The sequence below is a fragment of the Erinaceus europaeus genome, chromosome 7 (assembly GCF_950295315.1).
Source record: "Erinaceus europaeus chromosome 7, mEriEur2.1, whole genome shotgun sequence".
NCBI classification, from domain to species: domain Eukaryota; kingdom Metazoa; phylum Chordata; class Mammalia; order Eulipotyphla; family Erinaceidae; genus Erinaceus; species Erinaceus europaeus.
The window spans coordinates 110,844,945-110,866,653 of record NC_080168.1 but is presented as its reverse complement, the minus strand read 5'-3'; the positions used below and the strand labels follow the sequence as shown (position 1 = coordinate 110,866,653).

Here is a 21,709-nt window from a genome sequence, read left to right as displayed (position 1 = left end):
TCATTTACCGTGTCGGCTTTCTCCACCCTAGCGCTCCAAAAAGCTGTACTAAGCTGCCACGGGCCCCCCCAGATCCAGCCCGAATACCCCCTCTCCTAAAGGACGTGTTGAAATTCGGCCTGGCGGAGGGAAAAAGGTGACTGTTCCCCAGAGCACTCCCTCTCGTTCTCGGAGGCTCCCCTCTGCCCTTCCCAAGGTCTGAGCAGCCGGCCCGTGGGGAGTGGGGTGGGTGGGGTGGGGGTGGGGGGGATGCTCCCTCTCTGGGAGAAATGGGTAAACATGGCGACCGCGGCGCCCATTTGCACACGCTACACAAATGCATCGCATTCCCGGTTGTTTGCAGAAAATTTACAGCTGAGTAATAAAAGTTTACGATCGACTCACAAGTTGGATTGGCCACAAGAAGTCATGTGGATTCCATCCATGAACGTGAACTTTTTATTGTGGTTTGTCCGTTCGGAGCGCTCCGCAGAACAGTCCTCCCTGTAAGAGCCTAACCATTGCCAGGGAAACCTGTGCTGGAGCTCCCTTCATTCAAAACATATATTTTTTATTAATCTGATTAATAATTATTTTCTCGTCCAATTTCCCCCCCTTCAGGTGGAGTTGCCTGAAGCTGGGGGCAGCCGGGGCTGGGGGAGGAGAGGCAGCAGTAGAGGACGCCCCTTTCTCTCCCCGCCAGATCCTCTAGTCCCCCAAGGGGCTGTAGGGGTGCAGCGGGCTGAGGTACGGAGCCGCAGATGCCTCGCCCCTCCCCTCCACCAGGCTCTCCTCCTGCCCCCTTCTCGCAGCTCCCCCTTCATTTTATTTAGATTTTTGATTACTGAGACTCTTCTTTTTTATTGTTTAAATATATAGAAAGCATGTGTGTGTGATGGAGCTGAGACAGGCTCTGCAACGGCACAGAATAAGGGAAGACGAGAAAGAGTGGGAGAGAGAGAGAGAGGGAGAGGGAGAGGGAGAGTGACAGCAGCGCCCGGTAAGTGTTTCCTTATTGGTTCAAATATGTAACTAATGGTCCGTAGCTGGGTGGCGGTTTCAAGATAAGGACAGCAGCGGCTTGTCGCGGTTAGAGAAGGGGGCTGGAGAAAGGGCTGGGAGCCCCGGGTGCCATGATTGGGAGGAAGAGTGGGGTGGGGGTGGGGAGAAATGGGGCTCACTGCAGAGTGGGAGTGGGGGGGCATGTTTTCTGGATGTCACTGTGCGCCGAAACAGTGGGTGGAGTGAGGGGTGGCAGGGATGCGCTGGGATGCGGGTGGTTGCAGGCCGCGGTCTCCCGCGTTGACCCGCGTTCGAATCCCGCCGCGTCTTTACCTGCTCAGGCCTCTAGGCTGATGGGTCTGGTAGGGGGGTAGTAAGGGGGTCTGAAGCGCACGAACCCCGGAGGCTGTAACCATTGCCCCCACCCTGAGCAGTCAGCCCCCGATTCTGCCAACAAACTTTCTGGCTCCCACTCGCTGCTCCGCAGCCCCCTCGCCCCCTCCCTCCCGGGGAGCGCGGCGGCGGGAGCTCACACATGCGCAGTGCAGCCCGGCCGGCAGCAGAGCAGGAAGAGGGCGCGGGGAGGCGGGCGGCGCGGCCTGTTAATTGGCAATTAGGGGGGAGGCTGGTGGCTGGTGCGCGTCAGCCCCAAGCGGAGCCTCTGCCCACCCCCTGTGCCCGCCCCCACTCGCGCGGAGGGGAAGATGGGAGGTGCCCGGCGCTGCGGGTGAATGGGTAGGGATGGGGGACGCGGGACTCAAAGCCATCTTGCGCTTGGAGAAAAGCACCCAATGTGCCTTCCCTGCCCAGGGCTGGTGTCCCCCAGCGCCCAGCAGAGGCCACCCCCTCGCAGGACACCCACTGGGCTGCTCCCCCAGCATTCCTTCGCCCTTCTGGGCTGGGAACTGCCCAACAGAAGGTGGAGGTGGTTATTGAGGTCACTGGGGCCCCAAGCCAGGAGGTCCAGGCCTCCTGGTGAGAGGAGTCTGGGAGGGAGGACTCCAGGCCCAGGGCGGCTGGCTCCCAGGGTGGAGACACCAGAACTGGGCGACTGGGAGCATCCTGGGCGCTGGGGAGCGTCCTAATAATTGGTGCTAATGGTGTGTTGTAGTCTTAACCTGACACATCTGGTTTCATAACACAGTGGCTTAATTTCTTCCAAATGTACGTGGCCCTGAATGTGTTGCTGTTTGATGTATGACCCCACCCTGCTCCCCGGCCTGGCTGGCCAGCAGCCAGCACCTCTATGTGTGAGCTGCTCTGTGGGGTGGGCGAAGGGCAAGGCGCACTTACACGCCTGCCGGCCCAGGCAGACACACCCAAGGGCTGGGCAAGGGGGCTCTGAGGGCCAGACTCACCTTTAATGTGAACCAAGACCCCCGCCCTCCCCGCAAAGGTGGACCGGGCTTCCCGGCTGCACACCAGTGGGGGAGGGGATTGTTCCTGGATTTCCTGTTTAAACCCCCGACACGTTGCCTAGGGTGTGTGGGTGGTGGTGGTGGGGAGCTGTTTTTATTAAAAAAATTTTTTTTTTAAATCGAGTTGGATTGTATTCAAAGCAAACCCCTTGGGCCTGAGTTGAAGGCGAAGCTGTCCTCCCCTCCCCCACAACCCCTTTCCCTTCTCTTGTACCCCCCCCCCAAATTCCCCTTTCGCAGTCGACATAAAGGCCCGGGAGGTATTCTCCGGGGGGAAGAAATAGCATTTTCTCTCCCCTCCCCCGCCACCACCACTCCCAAGGACTGGTGTGTAGGCAGAGGCATCTGCCGAGGGGCTAATTTCGCGTTCTTGTTTACGATCGAGAAAAACGCTCTGCTCTCCCCAAATGGGCCCAGCCCGCCGTCTGCTCCGGCTGCTCCGCGCTCTCCCGGCCTGAAGGCTGACGCCCAGGGGAGCCGGGGGAGCCAGGCCGCAGCCGCCCATGCCCGAGAATGTGGGACCTGCAAAGGGCCAGGGAGTACAGTGGGTCCGTGGAGGGCCTCCCCCCCCCCCCGGAGGCCTGAACATGGGAGCTTTTATCCTGGCGTAATGTGGGAACCAGCGACCGGTGAGGCCTCTATTTCTTTCTCCTGCATTTTGTGTGCCCTCTGCTCCTGCAGAGGGGGGTCTCTTACTCCAAGAGGGGCGCAAGACTCCTTTGTCCGCCCCCCCCCAGACAGCTTCCGGAGGAGGTCTTTTGGCCAGTGGGGATTCACCTGGGATATGGGGGGGGGGGGCTCCTCCCTTCCAAGGGGTGGACCCAGACCAGGCCGGGCTATTGCTCTGGGCCTCCAGCAACCTCTCCGAATGTGCTCTTGTGGAAATCCTGGGTGTTGATGATGTCCATGGTTGATGGGCTTATAGCCCCCTCCTGAGGTAGCCTTCTAGGATATGTTTATCCGTTGCTTGTGCGCCCCTGACCAGGACCCCTAAAGGTCCCCATGGCCTTCACCCTTAGACTCCTTTACATAAAATGAGAAAAAGAAAACAGAACATTTGGCTCTGGTGTTCCTGTTTTTTTTCTAGTCTAGCCAGGATAACTCAAAAGCCAAAGCCAGCCCTCTTACTATCTTTCCCTCCGCACTTTCGATTTTTCTTTCTGGTCTTTATTTTCTGGTGCTCAAACAGAATCGCAGGAGGACCCAGCAGTAGGCACTCCTGGCCTCCTCGAAGAAGCCTCTTTGGTGTACAGGACCTTCTTGGGTGATCTAATAATAGCCAGGGCTGCTGAGAATAGAATCTAGCTCAGGGCCTGCACACCCATGGCTTAGCCAGGGCAGAGATATTCATTCTCTGAGTCAGGCTCTGCCAACAGTTTCTGGACCCCAGGCCCCCCCAGGACCCCTCTCCAAATCTACTCTTTGGGGACCTTCGGACCTGCCCCTTGCTGGCTTTGTCAGCCCTGCCACAGGCAGTATTTCTTTCATGGCCAGCCCCTCGCTAAGGAGAACTGGGCAGAGCAAACCCTTTCTCTCTCTGGTTTGACCGTTGTGATCCCCACAAAGAATGTGACCTTGTTTGACGAAGGCAGGCGGGCCTTGTTGTGTTGTGTTATGTTGGCGGTTGGTAAGAGCCCCAAACCAGGCTTAGTCGCTGCTTTCTGCATGTGCAACGTGCCGCCTCCAATGTGCAGGCCTAGGTTTCGGAGTGCATTTAGGCAGACTCGGGTTTCCTTGGTGGTTATTGTATACTGTCGTGCCCATGTTCGCTTAAAACCCCCGCTTTATGTGCGTTCGAAATTTTGTGAGCCCTTCTGGGATAGGAGTGAAGCTCAAAGAGTCACTGTGTGCTCCCTGGAGGTCCTCACTGAGTGTTCTGCAGGAAGCGGGTTTGGGCTTGTGCCGGAGTAAGTGGGTGCAGTGGCCGGCAGATGTCACAAAGACTTCTTAAGATCTTATTGCCTCCGCTGCTGCTGCAGCTGAGCTGAGGAAATGTCTGATCCCGTCTGCTTTCTCTCCACACCTCCCCCAAGCCCCCTCAACTCAGACCAGGGGCACCCACACAGTGGTGGGAAACCAGCTCAGTGGAGGTTCTCTCCTGGCTGCAGTGGGCCTGCCAGTGGCCTGGCTGGGGTGCTGGAGGGGACATAAGGAGGCCTCTGGACCTTCCTCTGGGGAGACTGCTGGCCTGGGTGCTGCAGCCCAAATGCGGAGGGGTGTGGTGAAACCAGCTCCCTACCCCAGGCCACTGCACCCCAGATTTGTTTGCATCTGTGGGGGCAGATTAAGAGCAGTTTAAGTTCCCTAAAAGAGCTGAGGGATGAGGGAAGGCTGCATCATAGTCCTCCTGGCTTCTCCAAGCAGTGGGAGAGAAGGCTGAGGGGAATTGGCCTGGCCTCCCGTGGGCCTGCAGCTCAGGGCTGAGAAATAGCCTGACTCTCTCTCCTGGCCTTTCTCCCCACTGTGGCCAGGAAAAGGCACCAGGGAGCAGCTGGGGAGATGCAATTGTCCATGAACAGACAAACACCAACATGAAAAAAAATGCAGGCCTGCAGGAGAGGGGCTGGTGGTGTTTCCTGATCCTCCTGAGGTGCTCCTGCCCAGACACGCTGAGGCCCTGAGGCCTGTCCTCCGGAGGGTCCCCACAGTGTGGGTTCCCTGCTCTACCTGGGACTGGGGAGGGGAGGTGGCTAGGTTACCCTGGGTGCTGGGGCAATGGTCTGTCTCCTCAAATTCTGTCCCTTCTGGGTTGTGGCCCGGGCCTGGGCGCCACAGCCGGCCCTGTTTATTGTGTCTGTGAGTTGTTTACTTGTTTTGTCTGCTGCCACCCTGCGTCGGAAACCCGCCAAACCAGAAAACTAACCCTGGAGAACAAAGTGTGGGCGCAAGCCTCAACTCCCTCCCCTTGGACACCTAGCTCCCGCCATTACCACCTCTCCAGGGCTCCCTTCCTGGGGGAGGAAGCTGTCCCTAGGCAGGGCGGCTGTTTATGGGGCCAGGGAATTGTGGGGATACCATAAATCTAAATCTGGGGAGGGGGTGTCTTAGGGGTGGAGAGGCTTCCAGTAGCCCTCCTTTTGGCCTCAGCTTCTCTCCCTCCTCCCCTGGCAATGGCTTAGTTTAAGGGGTGCAGGCTCAGTGGAAATTGAGCCCCCCTCTTGCTGGGTCCCCCCACTCCTTTCTTGTAGGTATTTACTCTGAGTCACAGGTTGTTGGGTTTTAAATCAGAGTAGTGTAGTGGGAATTCATAAAGCTAGATAAAGCATGTCCTTCTCCCCTTGCCCTCCCTCCTCCTCAGCCCCCCAAAACAGCTGTGAATTTAAGTAAATCCTACAAAATTAAATTGCCCCTACACTAAAGATGCTATAAATCAACCACAGCACAGGTGTAGTCAGCTAGGCCTTCGCATGCCTCTGATTTTGCTCCTAGCTATCAAATCCAAAAGAGTATCACTGAAGTAATATTCTCCTTTCGAAAATTAATCCCCTCCTCATCTCTCTGTCTCTCTCTCTCTCCCTTTCTCTCTCTTTTCACCAGTACAGATTAAATGGTTCTTTCAGATCTGCAAACAAAAAATGATAAAATTATTTATAGGGAAATGAGGACGATGTTTCATTGTTGGTTTATTGTTCCAGAACATAATAACGTTTTATTTTCAAGTGGAAGAACTTAAACCAGGGAGAGGAGGAGAGGGAGTGGGGGAGTAAGGGGGAGGCAGAAGCCCCCCAACATAAAAATCCCCACTATATATAACTTTTATGACATTTACGATTTCCTTTTGACAACTTACTGTGATGTCAGAAATGCTGTGTTCTTGAATTTTACAGTTTGTGTAAGCCTCCAAACAGGTCAAACAGTGCTGGGTGTGGATGGATACGAGGGAGCTGGGGAGTTGAGGATCCTTTGGGAGGCACACCTTGCTTTCCACTCCTTGCTCATCTGTATCTAGAGATCATGTTTTTTTCTTCTTTCTTTTTTTTGGGGGGTGGTGGTGGGGGGGGTGGTGCCAGAGATATTCTGGAATTTAGTTTTTCCTCCTGGGCCAAGCAGTCTCACTTGCTCTATAAGTGAGACTTGGATGGCACTACAGTGCCCGAGTCCCTTCCCTGTTCCTGATGGGTGGTGCAAAGTGTGCCAAGGCTCTCTGCTTGCCCCTTCCTAGGTGAGCATCAGCCCCTTAGACTAGAGTCTTACAGAACAGGCCCCAGGGCCAAAAAGGGGTGCTTCCAGAGAGAGCAGGAGACGACTGAATGGAAGTGGTTGGGGGACTTGGGAGCTATTTTGTTTTCTAACCTTCAGTGAATGGGGAAGCCAGCTCAGAGGTGGGAGTCTGCCTGCTGGTGGTGGCATCATTAAGTGGAGTGGTAGGAAGGAAAGGTTGGGGAAAAGAGAGGGGGGAAGAGAGAAGAGAAGGGAAGGGAAGGGAAGGGAAGGGAAGGGAAGGGAAGGGAAAATATTACATGAATTAACAGAGTCCTTTCAGCTACCTTTCTTCTTGGTTTAATTGCAAAGAAAGCAAAAGCAGCTTGGGCGGTTGGGCTGTGATCAGTGTCTTAGCTGAAAAGCCCAGTCCCAGCCTGGGGTTTCTGTCTGAGTTGTTTGGGGGAACTCTCAGGCAACTTGACACACTCCATCTGATCTTTTCCTCTTCTCTCTCCCCATTCACCCCCAACTCTGTCCAGCCAGCCAGCTTGGGCTCTGTCTCCAGAATACAGTACCTCCAAGTGGGGTGCATATCCAGATTGGATGTATGGAACCTTACTACAGGTTGGATGTGTGGAATCTTACTACAGGTTGGATGTGTGGAACCTTACTACAGGTTGGATGTGTGGAATCTTACTACAGGTTGGATGTGTGGAATCTTACTACAGGTTGGATGTGTGGAATCTTACTCCCCTCCCCCAAGTGTCTCTCTGCTTGAAGTCTGAAAGAAGGAGCTTTCTTTCTTTTTCTTTTTTCTTTTCTTTCCCTTTTCGGAAGGTGGTGTGCACATGGGGAGGTATGTGCTCTGCCGGCTTCCCCGTTGTATTTGAGGACCTGGGCTCTTGGAGCAAGCTCTGCTTTGGTTTTCCGGGGCTGCCCTGGTCCCCCCACAGTCAGGTCCTCTGGCTGGAACACTCTCTGTAGCCCTACCACTCTGGCCTCCAGAGATCAAATAAGCATGTACACAAAACATTTGAAGTCGGCTTTTTTTTTTAACATAATTAAAAAAAAAACCTAAGTATTAACCTAGTCTGGCCAGCCAAACAGCCACCATAGAACAGCAAAGCCTTAACCAAACAGTGTGATTGGGAGGTGAGCTAAACCATTATTGCAACTCAGCTTTCTTTGCAAAAGGGATTCCAGCCCTTACCGAATGGCACAAAGGGGACTGGTTGGTGGGCCAGCCACCTCTCTCTCTCCCCTGAGAAATTGGGACTTGGGAAGGGGGTGTCAGCAGCTGCAGAGGCTTCCAGGCAGCCAAGTGCCAGGCAGTGTGTCCGGTCCTGCTGCTCCAAGGTCTGGGTCTGAGCAGCCTCCGGAGGCGCCACCAGGCAGGGATGGTGTCTGCCTGCGGGGCTTAGAAGTCACCTCTGCTGGAAGCTGGGAGATTGGGGGGAGGGGGGAGCGGTTAGGGAAGGGGAGACTGGAAGGATGCAAATTAAAGGGGGCTGCTGGAGAAGCTGGCCCCCAGATCCAGACTCTAGCTCTCCCTCTGCCATTTAGCACCAGGCAGACACTTGGTCCCAGTATGTTTGGGGAATTCCCCAGCGCTAAAGCAGGCAAGGTGAGGCCTGCCCACAAACCCCTTTCAGGGCCAGAGCCCAGTCCCACCCTCTGCCCACTGCAGAGCTACACAGGCTCTGTCCCCTGGCCTGGAGTAGGGCATAGCTGGAGCAGGAGCCCCTGATTACCCTGGGAACCCCCCCCTCCAGTCCCCAGCCTACACTACAACAGTCAACCTTGGGGACTTCAGGCCAGTGACTGCCCCTTACTGAGGCCCACGGCCGCCTGTAGTTAGTTCCTTTCCTATAATTAACGCTCATGAGAAGCATGTGTTTGGGGTTGCAAGGGGGCAGCTGAAGCAGCAAGGGAAACTTTCCCCCTTTATGCCTTTTCAGTGTTTTCAGGACTCTGCTTTTGAATCCACTAACTACAGCTCCCCGAAAGCAGGAAAGAAAATATCCCCTCTCTCAGTCAAACCCCTCAGAACTTCCAGGGGCGGAAGCAGGCAGAGCAGCTCGGAGACCTGAGGGCCTGAAGGTAGTGACTGTGGTGGGCAGTGTTCTCCAGGCTCGGTTTATAGAAACAAAGACCAAGTCTTCCCCCCCCCCACATACACACTTGTGCATATTTACAGAGCTCAACTGCAGTTTTAATAAAACATCTGTTCTTGCTTCTGCTGATGAGTCTCCATAATTGTTTTCAGACAAATTTAACAGGAAAATAGAAATATATTTTTAAAAAGCCCAAGTCCCAATTCTTCCCCCTGACAGAAGTCATTCTTCCACCCCAAATAGTATGAAATTAATGTGAACTGAGCAAAAGGAAAATAGGGTCCAGTGGAGGAAAGTCCAGGCTCATGTGCTCTGCTCTCCCCCTTGGAACGAATGCTGCCAATACATTTCAGCTGCATAATTAAAGACCTGGCTCAAACAGGGAGACTTCTTTCCAGGGGAGTCTCAGGAAGGTGTTGGGTGGTGTTGAAAATTAATTCTGCCAGAGGTCTTTAAGTATGGGGGGGTTATTTGTAGTTCTGCTTCCCTGTCTCTCCCCCCTTGGAGTATTTCTGCCTTTCCCCCCCAGCAGCTGGTTTCTGTTCATTATAAACTGAGACCTTTCAGTCTTTGCCCTCTGTTTAGGGGGCATAATAAAACACTTAACTTTCCGGGGTTGGGGCTTACATCTGCTCCTTAGGTCGTCCCCCCCCCAAAGGCCCCCAAAGAGACTCTAACTTTGGGACCCCCTCCCCTCCAGACGCGGTTTAAGAGGGGACGCAGAGCCCTCATTGGGAGAGCTGCAGTACATGCTTGACCCGAAGCCCCTTTTCACCCCAAGTTCCTCCTTCATCCAATCCAGAAAAAGAGATTTTGGGGGGGAAAGAAATCATAGAAAATCAACACTCATTGAAAGTGAAACCTCATTAAGACATCCTATCTTCCATCATTCAATTTGTTGTACGTTGTAACAATTTAATATCTTGAAGGAAATATCACTGACATGATTTATCTCTCTAGCAATCTCTCTCTGCAGTGTGTGTGTGTGTGTGTGTGTGTGTGTGTGTGTGTGTGTGTGTGTGTGGAATTTATTCTCTCTTCCGGCCTGTTCTACATGTTACACCTCTATGCCTGGGGGCACAGATGAGGCTGGGAACTATGAGAGTGACTGTTTGTGTCCAGGGGTACACTGACTTGTTCCTTAGCACACCCTCCCCTGGGTCTTCTCACCTAGTCTCTCTCCCTCATCCTCCTGCCCTCCAGGGGGCTTGGAGTCCCAGCCAGCTGTTGGGAACCCAGGCTTGCCCTAAATTCAAGGACTGCTGGACTCTAGAGTAGAAAAGAAAAGAAAGAAAAAAGAAAAGAAAAGAAAAGAAAACAACAGGGCACCTTGGGGTGCTAGTGTACCTGCCCTGGATGAGTGCTCCCCCCAACAGCTCCACAACCCTTTTTCAATTTTGTAGTCCTCTTCATAACCCTTTCACCTTCCTCTCCTTGGGGAGAAGAAAGTATGATCCGCAAGGTGGGGGGGCGGGGTATCATTAAAATGGTATTTTCTCCTCTGCTGTTTAAAGACCAGAGCATTTACCTTCTTTCTGAAGCAGATCCCTCAGAGCTGTGTTTTTTGTTTTGTTTTGTTTTTTAAGCCACCACAAATTGCCTGGCAAAGAGACACTTCATGCCCGCCACGAGCTTCATGCATTAACTAACGTGTTGTCTCCACCGGCTTCTGCACAGTCTGCTTTTGGGTTCGAAACTTTATTTTTCCCCTCCTAGTGACACTCCAGGGAAACCTTAACGTTACAGAAGATGAATAAACGAGTTTTTTTTTTCCCAGAGTAGTCCCGTTTATGGCTTTATTGCTACCCATTGATTACTCCGCTTTGTTACACAGAAGGAAAAGATCATAAAATCCCGAGACATCCGGGTTCTTGTTATAGCCAGTCTCCCTCCACCCCAAAATGGTGAGGGGGAAAATATGAGCTTTTGTGGGGCTTCCTTTGCCCCCCCCCACCATTCCCTCTTTGTCAACTCACAGAGATTTCAGTCTATGTCTCAATAGCAAATGAAGTTTGGGTTCATCAGAAGAAAACCCCTAGATGCCTGCTTCAGTTCCTTCCTTCCTTCCTTCCTTCCTTCCTTCCTTCTTTCCTTCCTTCCTTCCTTTTTTCCTCCCTCCCCTCCTTCCCTCCTTCCTGTCCTGGTTCAGCTCCTCAGACTTAGCTGCCTGTCCCCAATCTTTTCTCCCACCCTCTCAACCCCAAGGTAGAAAGGGGGGGTGCTGCTAAGAGGCCCGGGCCTCACCAGGTGTTTGAGTCCTTGGGCCAGAGTCCTTTGCTGGAATCTCCATGCCCCAGAGTTCAGATCCAGAGGGCTCCTCCCTTGGCAGGCCAGGGTCCAGAGGAGGCAGGGGGCTTCTGACTTGAGCAGGAGGCTGAAACCTACAAGATGCCAACTGTCCATCAGAGCCCCTGCAACCCTTGCAGCCTTCTCTTCCACAGGCTGGATCCTGTGTAAATTGCCCCACCATCCCTCGCTGCCTCGAAATCATAAATTCTCACCAACATAAACAGGAGTCGATGTGTCCAGGAAAGACTTTCCCAGTTCTTCCCTCCTTGCTCTCACTCTCAGCTTTGATCTCCTTTTTTCTAGTGCAGTTGTATATGTATTTTCCCTTTCAGGCAAAAATGCTGCAAAAAAGTTCTCCCAAAAGGGAGCTCCTAAGGGGAGGGGGAGGAGGAGGAGGAAGAGGAGGAGGAGGAGGATGGCAGATGCATGGCCCTTGTGCCCACTTGAACTTTTACCACTGCACCCCAATGCCCCACCCCTTCCCCCATTATACCTTGTTGCTCCCATACCCCAGCTCCCCCAACCCAAGACTCTCAATCCCACTCTCCCTGCTCTGAACACCATCTGCAATGCCTTCCTATTTCTGCTTGTCTGGTTATTGGGAAATATATGCATGTACTACTGTGGGGATGGGGGACTCTCCATGAAGTGCCAGACCAGGATTTCCTACAGGATTTCTGGGAATTCCCTGAGCTGGGAGGGAGCTCCTCCCATGGAGGAATCAGGATGTGATTTTCAAAGGGAACAGAACTGTACAGATGAAATCAGACTGGAAACACACAGGAGTCTGTCCAGCCCTAGTTCTGGCCAAAGCACAGCTAAGTTAGCTGGTGCTGAGAGACCAGACCGTCCTACAGAGGCAGCTGTCCTTCCCTGCCCTCCCCCTAGGTCCTGCTGGTGGGCACCCCACCCTCCTTGCACCTCCACATCATGCCCCCCCATATATGTTTCAAAAAGAAATCCAAGTCTCACTTCCAAAGCCCACACTTAGTCTCAACTAGGGAATCAACAGAAGCAAAAGCGATTTTTTTCCCCCTTCTTGACATCTGGCTTGCGATTGGCTGGAAGGGGGTCAGCTGACTTTGTCATTTTGTCTGTCCTGGATTGGAGCCGTCCCTATAACCATCTAGTTCCGAGTACAAACTGGAGACAGAAATAAATATTAAAGAAATCATAGCCCGACCAGGTAAAGGCACAGGGATGAATTCCTACTTCACTAACCCTTCCTTATCCTGCCACCTCGCCGGGGGCCAGGACGTCCTCCCCAACGTCGCCCTCAATTCCACCGCCTATGATCCAGTGAGGCATTTCTCGACCTATGGAGCGGCCGTTGCCCAGAACCGGATCTACTCGACTCCCTTTTATTCGCCACAGGAGAATGTCGTGTTCAGTTCCAGCCGGGGGCCGTATGACTATGGATCTAATTCCTTTTACCAGGAGAAAGACATGCTCTCAAACTGCAGACAAAACACCTTAGGACATAACACACAGACCTCAATCGCTCAGGATTTTAGTTCTGAGCAGGGCAGGACTGCGCCCCAGGACCAGAAAGCCAGTATCCAGATTTACCCCTGGATGCAGCGAATGAATTCGCACAGTGGTGAGTTTTACAGCTCCGAGATATAAATTAAATAAACTGAACTGGCTTTATGACCGGCTTCCCTAGAAGAGCGGGCGGAGAGAGTTTTTTATGGCCCCATAAAAACAATCACGCTCGTCGCCGACTCCGAGACAGGGCCCTCTCCTGCCCCCTCTGCTCACCTCCCCATCCGCTAGCTCACAGGGGCCTGGCCCCCTCTGCCCCTGGCAGATCGGGGGGCTCCAGGTCAAGCTGCTAGGGCAGGAACAAGGCAGGGAGTGAAGGGAAAGGAAAGGGGGTGAGGCGCCCCCCAAAGTCAAGTCAGGCTGAGGAGAAGGAAGGGGGGGGAGAGAAGGAGGACAGAGAAGTGGGGAGAAGTTTCCCCAGGAAGTAGGGTGCTTGGGGGATGAGGGAGCCCAGTTTAGAGAAATGGAACCCTCCTCATTCCCAGTGTTTGTTTTTTTCTTCTTTTTTTTTCCTTCTTCCAAAAATTAGCTTTTAGACTTACAGCTTCTGCCTGTTTCTGCCCCCCCACCTTTTTTAAGGGGGGTGGCACACACCTTCCCACCTACTTGGGACTGGATGAAATTGGGGTCCTTGGCTGGACCCCCCAGTGGGAGTGGGACAGAGCAGGAGGTAGAAGTTGAATCCACCCAGCCATCCACCCCCCTCCTAAGGGCCCCAGGGCTGCGGCAAGGTGGGGAGGGTGAAGGCTGGGCTGGGAGCGGGTGCCTGGCTGATGGTTTTTAGTGTGTTTTGTGCCCGGGTCTCCAGGGGTCGGCTACGGAGCGGACCGAAGGCGCGGCCGCCAGATCTACTCCCGGTACCAGACGCTGGAGCTGGAGAAAGAATTTCACTTCAACCGCTACCTGACTCGGCGCCGGCGTATCGAGATCGCCAACGCGCTCTGCCTGACCGAGCGCCAGATCAAGATCTGGTTCCAGAACCGCCGGATGAAGTGGAAAAAAGAATCAAACCTCACATCCACGCTCTCGGGGGGTGGCGGAGGGGCTGCGGCCGACAGCCTGGGCGGAAAAGAGGAGAAGCGGGAAGAGACTGAAGAGGAGAAGCAGAAAGAGTGACCAGGACTGTCCCCGTCACCCCTCTCCTCTTCCCCTCTCGCTCCTCCCAACTCCCTGGGCATCACACTCTGTATTTATCACTGGCACAACTGGTGTGTTTTGACTCCCTATGGGCAAAGTAGGGAGGCAAAAATGGACCTGAAAAGTCCGCTCTGGCCCCTCTCCCTCCGCACAAACTCTTCTCTCCACGCGCCTCCTTCTCCTCGCTCCCTCTCTAGCTTGCTTTCCGCTCGCCCGCAGGACCCTTCCCCCGCCCAGGCCTGGGGCACAGCTCCTGAACCTTGCTGTGGACCCCCAGGTCTCCCTCCAAGTGAGGACTTGACCTCCCTCTCCCTGGCAGTCCTCCCCCCCACCCCCTTTCCTGAGCTCAGAGCCTGCTCTGGGACCCTGGGCCTCCGCTTTGGGGCCTCAGGGTCTGGCCTGGCAGCTGGGGAAGGTGGGAGGCCCAGGAAGCCCCGTGGAGCCCCCCCCAGGAGCCCCCAGGCCTCTCCGTAACCCCTGCCCGGCCCGCTGCCCCAGCAAATGTCCAGTCCAGGCGAATTGTATTTAAAGAATGGGGGGTTCATTATGGCATATTACAAACTGTGACCGTTTCTGTGTGAATATTTTTAGCTGTATTTGTGGTCTCTGTATATTTATATTTATGTTTAGCGCCGTCCGTGTTCCAATCCCATCACTTAAAAAAAGGAAGAAAAAAAGAGGGAAAATCATAAAAAGAGAGAAAAAAGTGAATGACGTTTGTTTAGCCAGTAGGAGAAAAAAATAATAAAAACCCACCCTCGTGTTACCCTCCTGTATAAATTCGACCTCTGGATCCGTTCTCGAATATTTAATAAAACTGATATTATTTTTAAAAGTTTATACCGGGTTTCTGTGGATTCGCTCGCCTGCCAGCCTGGGGTGTGAGTGAGGGCAGGCTCAGAGCTTTCGCCGTCTGTACCCACCCCCACCCCCCAGCCCCGAACTCGCCTTCCCAGGCATGGGGGGCGGCCTCCCGCTTCTCCTGGAGAACGTGCTGAGGGTGCTGGGGGGGCTTCTCTGAGTTTGCTACACCCAGCAATAGTCACCCCACAAAAGAGGCCGCCTAGGGTCTCGCTGGGGGTGGGGGAGAGCCCGGCTGGTCGGGTTGGCCTCCAGCCCCAGACAGGCCTTTCTTCCTGCCTCCGCTTGTCTGGGGGGGGGGGGGGGCTCAGCTCTTGAACCTGGACCCCCAGCACCCCCAAAGGCCAGGCTACAAGCATTATCCAGGCAGCTGGGCCACACATTCCCTGGAGAGAGGAGGGTGTGCAGAGCGAGCAGCCCCCCCCCCACCCCCAACCCGGCCTGCGCATGGCCGGCTGTTGCGAAACGTGGCAGAGGCGGAGAGCCCAGGGCCAGGCCCAGTGGCGGGGCCTGGGCTGCAAGGGCGTCTGGCTGAAGAAAGGCTGGAAGCGGAGCTCTCGCTGCAGCGGGGCTCCTGGCTTGGCCAGGCCTCCTCCTTCCTTACCGCCCCAGACCCGGCCTGGCTCAGCTCTTTCTCCTCATTGCTGAGGCCCCGCAGCAGCCCCTGACTCACCCCAGCACAGGCCTTCTCTCCTTCAGCCAAGGCAGGGAACTATGAACCCACCTAGGAGTGAGAGAGTGAGGGGGCTCACAGAGGGGGCAACGCTCCAGCTCCAGAGTTTTCCAGGCCTTTCAGATCCCAGCCATCACCCCCTGCATGGGACTAAAAGGAGGTTTTTCCAGGCAGGGGCAGATATTTCCTGGGGGTGGCTGGGAGGGAGCAGACAGGAAAGAGTAGGACTTGGAGCTGGAGGAAGGGAACCCCATAGGGCCAAAAGGAGCCCCAGGCTGTGAGGGCTACCCAGGCCCCTGCCTTCCCCTTCCTTTAGCCAAGTTCTTTTAGGGGCTTCAGGGGCCTAGAAATTGCTCTCCTGTGCACTTTCTACTCCCAGACCCCCAAGAAGCCTGACCCAGAGACTTTTCCCACCAAAGGGCACAAAGCAGATCTTTTCCCCTGCCTTTCTCATTGCATTTTTGTGGAGGCTGGACTCTTGCCACCACCCCCCATACACACACCCCTGTGCCTTCGATTATCACCTAGTTCCCCTTCACAATAGTCAGCATAGATACCACAAGAAGGTCCAACACAGGGATGCAGGGCAGCCCTCCAGTCTATCGTGTCTGGACACACACACACAATCACACAATTCTTGCTGCCAGCCTGGGGACCCTGGCATGGTAAGGTCTGTTCATCTTTCATCAACTCCTCATGGCTCTTTCCCTCCATATTCATGCCTGAGTCCCAGCACCCTCAGCCTCCTGACCAACCCTCCTTCCACCCACCCAGGCCCCCTACTGAACATCCTGAGCCCCTCTCCACAGGCTGAGGGTCACACTCCCTTGGTGACAGGCACAGAAGTAGAAGTTGGGGGAGGGGGCTCTGAGGAGCTCAGGACCTTTGGTTTGGAGAATCCAAGAGAAGTTCTCTCAGCTCTCCCTATCTTACTCCCCTTCCCTCAGCCACCCTTGAAGATTAACAGAGACTGAAGAAAGGGGAGACAGGGCTACCCACTACCAAAACCACCTCTGGGCCTCCTGAGCGAGGCTTCACTTCATCTTAAAATCAAGTACGATTTAAAAGGCCACTTCAGAGGTTTGTGGCAGCAACAATCAGCTCCTTTGCAGAGCACATCCAACTGCCTGCTGGCGAACTGGAACGCAAGGATGCAATGCCTCCAAACAGACACCAGGTGTCGCTGTGGACTCGTTGTCCCGGCTACCCCCCAATTCAAGAACCATCCCCCCCTTCTCTCTTTTTTTCTCTCGCACTCCCTCTCCCCCCCCCTTGGTTGGGCTTTGCCAACATATCAAGATGCGTTTCGCCGGCTTCCATCACTAACCTCCCGGAGGTCATCAAGCCAAATTTATGAGTGGCCGCTGGAGTCACGTGACTCTATTTAAGGCTCCCTTATTTGGGAAGAGCGCATAGGATAAAGAAAGAGATATCTCCACCTATAAATTGTGCACTTTGGAGAACAAAAAACCCCCTCAACTTCAAAGAGTCACAAATCACCCTTCATCAAAAAGGGTGCAGAAAAAAAATTTTGGGGCCCTCCCCATCATGAGCTCCTACGTAGCCAATTCATTCTATAAGCAGAGTCCCAATATCCCTGCCTATAACATGCAAACTTGTGGGAACTATGGATCGGCCTCAGAGGTGCAGGCATCCAGGTACTGCTACGGCGGATTGGACTTAAGCATCACTTTCCCACCGCCTGCGCCTTCCAACTCTCTCCACGGGGTAGACATGGCTGCCAACCCCCGGGCTCACCCCGACCGCCCCGCCTGCAGCGCTGCAGCCGCTCCGGGACACGCTCTGGGCAGAGACGAAGCGGCTCCTCTGAACCCCGGGATGTACAGTCAGAAGGCGGCTCGCCCGGCGCTGGAGGAGCGAGCTAAGAGCAGTGGGGAGATCAAAGAGGAGCAGGCGCAGACAGGGCAGCCCGCCGCCCGGAGCCAGCCACCGGCCCCGCCACAGATTTACCCGTGGATGACCAAACTGCACATGAGCCACGGTAAACTTTAGGACTTCATTTTGCGCGCTCGGGTCCGCCTGGGTTTTATAGGCCATGCGGGGCAAATAAAGAAAAAAAAACCTGCGGCCATAAATTTTACGATCCAGGCATCAATGGCTCGTAAAACTGTCCACTAAAAGGCTTAGAGGCTGTGTGCGCCCAAATTTACGACGACATAATTGGATCATAGGAACAAAACGTGTATAAAAGGCAATATTCAATTTTTGGGGGGAGAGGGAGGGAGTTAAAAAAATAGAGGGACCTGAAGGGTGAGGCACTCGGGGCTCCAGAGCAGGGATCCCCCCCGCGGCTCCCTCCCTCCTCCCGGGTGGAGCCCGCTCAACGGGGCAGGGCCGCCGGGAGGATCTTAGCGGCCCGGGAAGGGTGGAAGGGGGTTCCCTGGTGCACGGATCTCGAGGGTGCTCATTGTTCGGTTTGAGCCTGGGTCTCCCACTCCCTCCACCCCCTCAGTGCCTCCAGCTGCCCAGTGAAGGCAGCAGCGGCTCAAAGTTTCCAGCCCGGCGGAGGTGCCTCTCCCTGGGTCGGGCCTGTCTGGCCCCGCTGGCCTGCTCTCTTTCCCGCTTCGGGTTGGTGGCCTGGGCCTGGGGTGGTGACTTGGGGAGGGAGGCTATGCACATTATTCACCCAGGCTGGGCTTGTGTGTGGGGGGGGTTTATGTTCCAGAGACGGACGGCAAGCGGTCCCGAACCAGTTACACACGCTACCAGACTCTGGAACTGGAGAAAGAATTCCACTTTAACCGCTACCTCACCCGCCGTAGGCGCATCGAGATCGCCAACAACTTGTGTCTCAACGAGAGACAGATCAAGATCTGGTTCCAGAACCGCAGGATGAAGTGGAAGAAAGATTCCAAAATGAAAAGCAAAGAGGCTCTTTAGAGGCAGTGGAGGAGGCCCGCAGAGGGACCCCCACGGCCCGCCCAGCCTGTTTGGCCCCCCGTGCCTGCCTTCCCATCTGCGCTTTCCTCCCTCTAGGTTTTAGGGCAGGACGGGCCAAGCCTGGGTGCCCGGGCCTCCCGGACAAAAGCGCTTTCCCTTCACCGTCTGCATCCCTACCCCCCAGCTTCCCGAGAGGGGCCACCTGCCCTGCCCAGACTCCCCCCAGTTCCGCTCAACACCAAGGTGCTAGGGTTGGTGTCACAGGGGTTCCAGAGAGGGCTGTGGTGGCAGGTAGGCTATCAGGCCCCCAGCCCCATCGCAGCCCACCGAGCCAAGGTGAGCTCTTGGACCACTGCAGGCCCTGCACCCGACGCTCTGGCATCGCCCCCTTCTTTGTTTCTGGCTAGACTGAGTGGCAGCCGCGGGCTGGTGAGAGTACTTGTGCCGGACTGGCAGAGTCATGGTCCCCATGCTACTCTCCAGACTTGGGGAGCTTCTTTGTGGCGACTACACCGCATCTTCATTGTGTGGTGATCTGCATATGAAAGGGGCTCCCTCGGTGGCCCTAGGCTTCCCAAACCTACACCCTAACCCTCCAGGTCCAAACCTAGCTCATCCTCTCTGCATGCCCTTTCAGGTCCCTCCATTTTCAGGACACTGAGTAGCTCAACAATTGGGGTTCCCTACCATGGCCATCAGGCCCCAACAAGGAGTCCCGAGGCTCCAGGCTATCTAGTTGTCTCTGTTACAACTTTCTGTGCCCTCCTGCCCCATTGCTGTTGCCCAACTATTTATTGACTCTTTCCTGAGACTATATTTTGTCATATCAAATAAAGACAAAGAGAACAGGATGCCAGGCACAACGGCTAGTCTGTTTGGGGCAGGTCCCGGGAAAGGTCTCTAGGTGAGCTGTGGGGCTGTCTCTCCTTTTGTAACACTGTGGGTGCTTTAGGAGACAGGAGAGGCTTAGCTGCTTTCCAGATTTCTGTCTCCAGGAAGGGTCCCTGGGGCAGGGGAAGGCAATGGCCTCTGATTTTCTTTAAGCTGTGACCATCCTTGGCTAGGGCCCCCTCCCCGGGCTCCAACTTGGCTGAATGGGCGCTTCATGCCAGAACTAACTTGCTGGGCCAGAGATGGTGGGGAATGGGGTTTTCCCTGCCCCAGGGACTGGACACACTGGGAGAGCTGAGCCCCCAGTCTAGGGGCCCCTTTTGATCTTAAAAAAGGACCCTCAGAGTTGGTGCTGCTTGGTAAAGTGCTGGGGGAAGCTGGGGGTGTGTCTCAACTTTCTGAGCTTGGGAGGGGTGGGGGGGGACTCTGTAGTGTGTACTTACTTGCCAGCAGGAAGTGCTGGGGACCTCCCCCCCCAGTGCTATGCATCGCAAGGCAATTTGCTGGGGCAGGAGCTGTGGAGACCAGTGCCTGAAGCTGTCCGCCACCTTCATTTATCTCAGTCTCTGGGAATGTGTAGGGGGGAGGGGGCCTAGAAGTGAGGGGAGGAGGATCACTCAGGTGAGGCCTGGGGATGCCCCCCCCCTCCAGGCTCTTAGGATGAGAGGGGGAGGAAGTACTTTGCAGGAGAAACAAATGTAGGAAGGGTCCATAAAAGGTTACTTCATTTCCTCTCTCGCCTCCCACAATAGCCCTGGAGCCAGGGCTAGGCCCCCCACACCGTGTGTGTGTGTGTGTGTGTGTGTGTGTGTGTGTGTGTGTGTGTGTGTGTGTGTGTGTGTTGGGGTGAGGGTTCAGATGTGGGGCTGGAAGATTACACCCGCAGTCAGGAGGGAGAAGGAGTAGAGTTCTGGGGAGGGGCAGGGGTATTTATGATTATTAATGCTGATGCGCCCTGGATTTATTGGAAGGGAGGACTTTTCGGCATGCCACAGCCTAAGCTACCTGTCAGCCACTTTCCAATAGAACCCACAACCTTCTTTCCCCGTCCTGACCGGTGCCCCACACAGAGGAGGGCTCCGCAAACTGGCAGGCAGAGCTGCACCTCTCACCACAGCTCTCCACTCCTTACTGTATGGAGGGTGACAGGCTGAGGGGACCCCCACAATGGGAATATCTCTGCTGGACTGGCCCACAACACTCAGCCGCACCCCAGCTGATCGCTCTCTCTCCCTCTCTCTCTCCCCTTCTTTCTCCCTCATGCCCTCCCTCTCTCAAATAAAACATGTAATTTCCTTCAGGGAGTTATTTTAATTTTTTCTCCATGCTGAGTAAAACTATTGGGCACGCGGTGAAGCGTGGAGAAGCACCGGCGTCTCCGATGGGTAACAGTTAACTAAGAAAGAGGCTGGGGTGGTGCCCACGATTGATCAGCAGGCCTGGGACTCCCCTTGTGTAGGCCCTGTTCTTCCCCAGGGCACGCTCTGCTCTTGGGAGATGAGAAGCCTAGAAACCAGGGTTCTGGGGCCTCGCTTTGCCCCAACGGGGCTGGACAAGCCTGAGTGGACCAAGGCTGTGCCTGCCGGCTTGCCCCAGTCCTGACTCAGCCCACAGGCTGGTAGGCCTATGCCAGGCCCCAACCTCTGCTTTACTTGCCTCCTGGCTACACAGGGCATGGCCTAACTCCCACTGCTTTGGGAGTGGGGAGCCCCCAGGCCAGACTCTTCTGCTGTGGAGTCTGGGATGTTTCCCCCACCAACCGGACAGCCTCTTAGAACCCCCTCAGAGCACCAGAGTTTGGCCTTGCTCTGGGAAAGAGTTAGTGGAGAGGCTTTTGGGTCCCAGACACAGAGACCCGGGCAACCAGCCTCTCTTCTTGGCCCTGAAACCCACCCCCTCTGGCAGAAAAAGAGGCACAAGAAGAGTGACTTACCTTCCCTTCCCGGGGGAGTAGGGAGAGGGGGACCCGGCCCCACTCTGAGCAATTAGAGGAGAGAGGAGGTAAACAAATAGGAGGACAAAAATATCAACATGACCTCGGAGGCGACAGGTCCTTATGGAAATAAGTAAGTAAATAAATAAATAAAGATCCACCCTCTCCACCCCCCCCCCCGCCCCGCCCCACCCTGAAAGGAGGGTTGGGAGGGGCGGGGCGAGGGAACAGCTCTGGGGCCTTTTAACATCAGGGAAATTCGCAGGGCTTCCTTGTGAATTTAGGAGTTTGAAACTTTTGGAGGTTATTTATGTGAATGGCCTGAAGGCAAGCCTGTGAGTGGCTCTTGGGGGACCACGTGATGTCATTAAACCAAGTTTTATGGTGTAGGGAGAGCTGACAAACCCACAATATATTTACATCATATATAATCTTAACTGTCCAGCCACGCAGCTGCTGGTGAGGTTTAATGCTAGGACAGAGGGCCAGGCAGTTAGAGGGGATTACGGCGCTGGGGATGATGGTGAGAGAGGTTACATCTTCGCAAATGAATCCCAGGCGAACGCTGTAAGTTAATTTTCTCTCTCTCTGACCCTTTCTCCCATTTTCTTACACCCTCCCGCCCCCCACCCCCAGGAGAGAGGGCAGGTCCCACTTATGAGGGAGAAGTGAAGGCCTCCCCAGGCTGAGCTGGGAGAAGAGAAGACACGACTGGGAGAGGAGGGAGGATCAGGATCGGAGAGCCTATCTCTCCAGCTCTCCCTTCCCAGCTCTTACTCCCACATCAGCTGCAAGGCCGCTGGGGCAAACCTCCTGAGAGGTT

At 54.8% G+C, this 21,709-nt stretch overlaps 3 protein-coding genes and 1 long non-coding RNA gene across 6 annotated transcripts in view; 3 read left to right on the top strand and 1 right to left on the bottom strand.

The window, feature by feature from the left end:
* Positions 1 to 20,909, bottom strand: part of LOC132539497 (uncharacterized) — a 42,189-nt gene extending 21,280 nt beyond the window's left edge. Inside the window, exon 1 of the long non-coding RNA XR_009550828.1 lies at positions 20,887 to 20,909. This is a non-coding gene — a long non-coding RNA (uncharacterized LOC132539497). The remainder of the gene's footprint in view (positions 1 to 20,886) is intronic.
* On the top strand, positions 842 to 14,467 carry HOXC6 (homeobox C6). 2 transcript variants are annotated; one of them, XM_007518156.3, is made up of 3 exons: positions 842 to 979; positions 12,200 to 12,545; positions 13,299 to 14,467. In XM_007518156.3, exons 2-3 carry the CDS (start codon positions 12,392 to 12,394, stop codon positions 13,604 to 13,606), a joined length of 462 nt encoding a protein of 153 aa, XP_007518218.1. In that variant the 5' UTR covers positions 842 to 979; positions 12,200 to 12,391; the 3' UTR covers positions 13,607 to 14,467. The 2 variants fall into 2 exon arrangements, with proteins under 2 accessions (XP_007518218.1, XP_007518217.1); XM_007518155.3 differs by lacking the exon at positions 842 to 979 and having other exon boundaries at positions 10,755 to 12,545.
* Positions 865 to 21,709, top strand: part of HOXC4 (homeobox C4) — a 38,810-nt gene continuing 17,965 nt past the window's right edge. The window contains exon 1 of one of the 2 annotated variants that reach the window (XM_060195211.1): positions 865 to 979. The gene's annotated coding sequence lies outside the window, so the exon portion shown is untranslated. Of the gene's footprint in view, positions 980 to 21,102; positions 21,454 to 21,709 lie in introns of those variants that run through there. The other variant, XM_060195212.1, reaches the window with a different exon arrangement.
* HOXC5 (homeobox C5) lies at positions 876 to 20,253 on the top strand. The gene is made up of 3 exons (XM_007518154.3): positions 876 to 979; positions 16,109 to 17,163; positions 17,848 to 20,253. Exons 2-3 carry the CDS (start codon positions 16,710 to 16,712, stop codon positions 18,060 to 18,062), a joined length of 669 nt encoding a protein of 222 aa, XP_007518216.1. The 5' UTR covers positions 876 to 979; positions 16,109 to 16,709; the 3' UTR covers positions 18,063 to 20,253.

Coding starts and splice junctions, on each gene's coding strand:
- HOXC6 (XM_007518155.3), top strand. CDS start 12,146: ATGAATTCCTACTTCACTAACCCTTCCTTATCCTGCCACCTCGCCGGG. Junction 12,546..13,298: donor GCGAATGAATTCGCACAGTG/GTGAGTTTTACA, acceptor CCGGGTCTCCAG/GGGTCGGCTACGGAGCGGAC.
- HOXC5 (XM_007518154.3), top strand. CDS start 16,710: ATGAGCTCCTACGTAGCCAATTCATTCTATAAGCAGAGTCCCAATATC. Junction 17,164..17,847: donor CAAACTGCACATGAGCCACG/GTAAACTTTAGG, acceptor TTTATGTTCCAG/AGACGGACGGCAAGCGGTCC.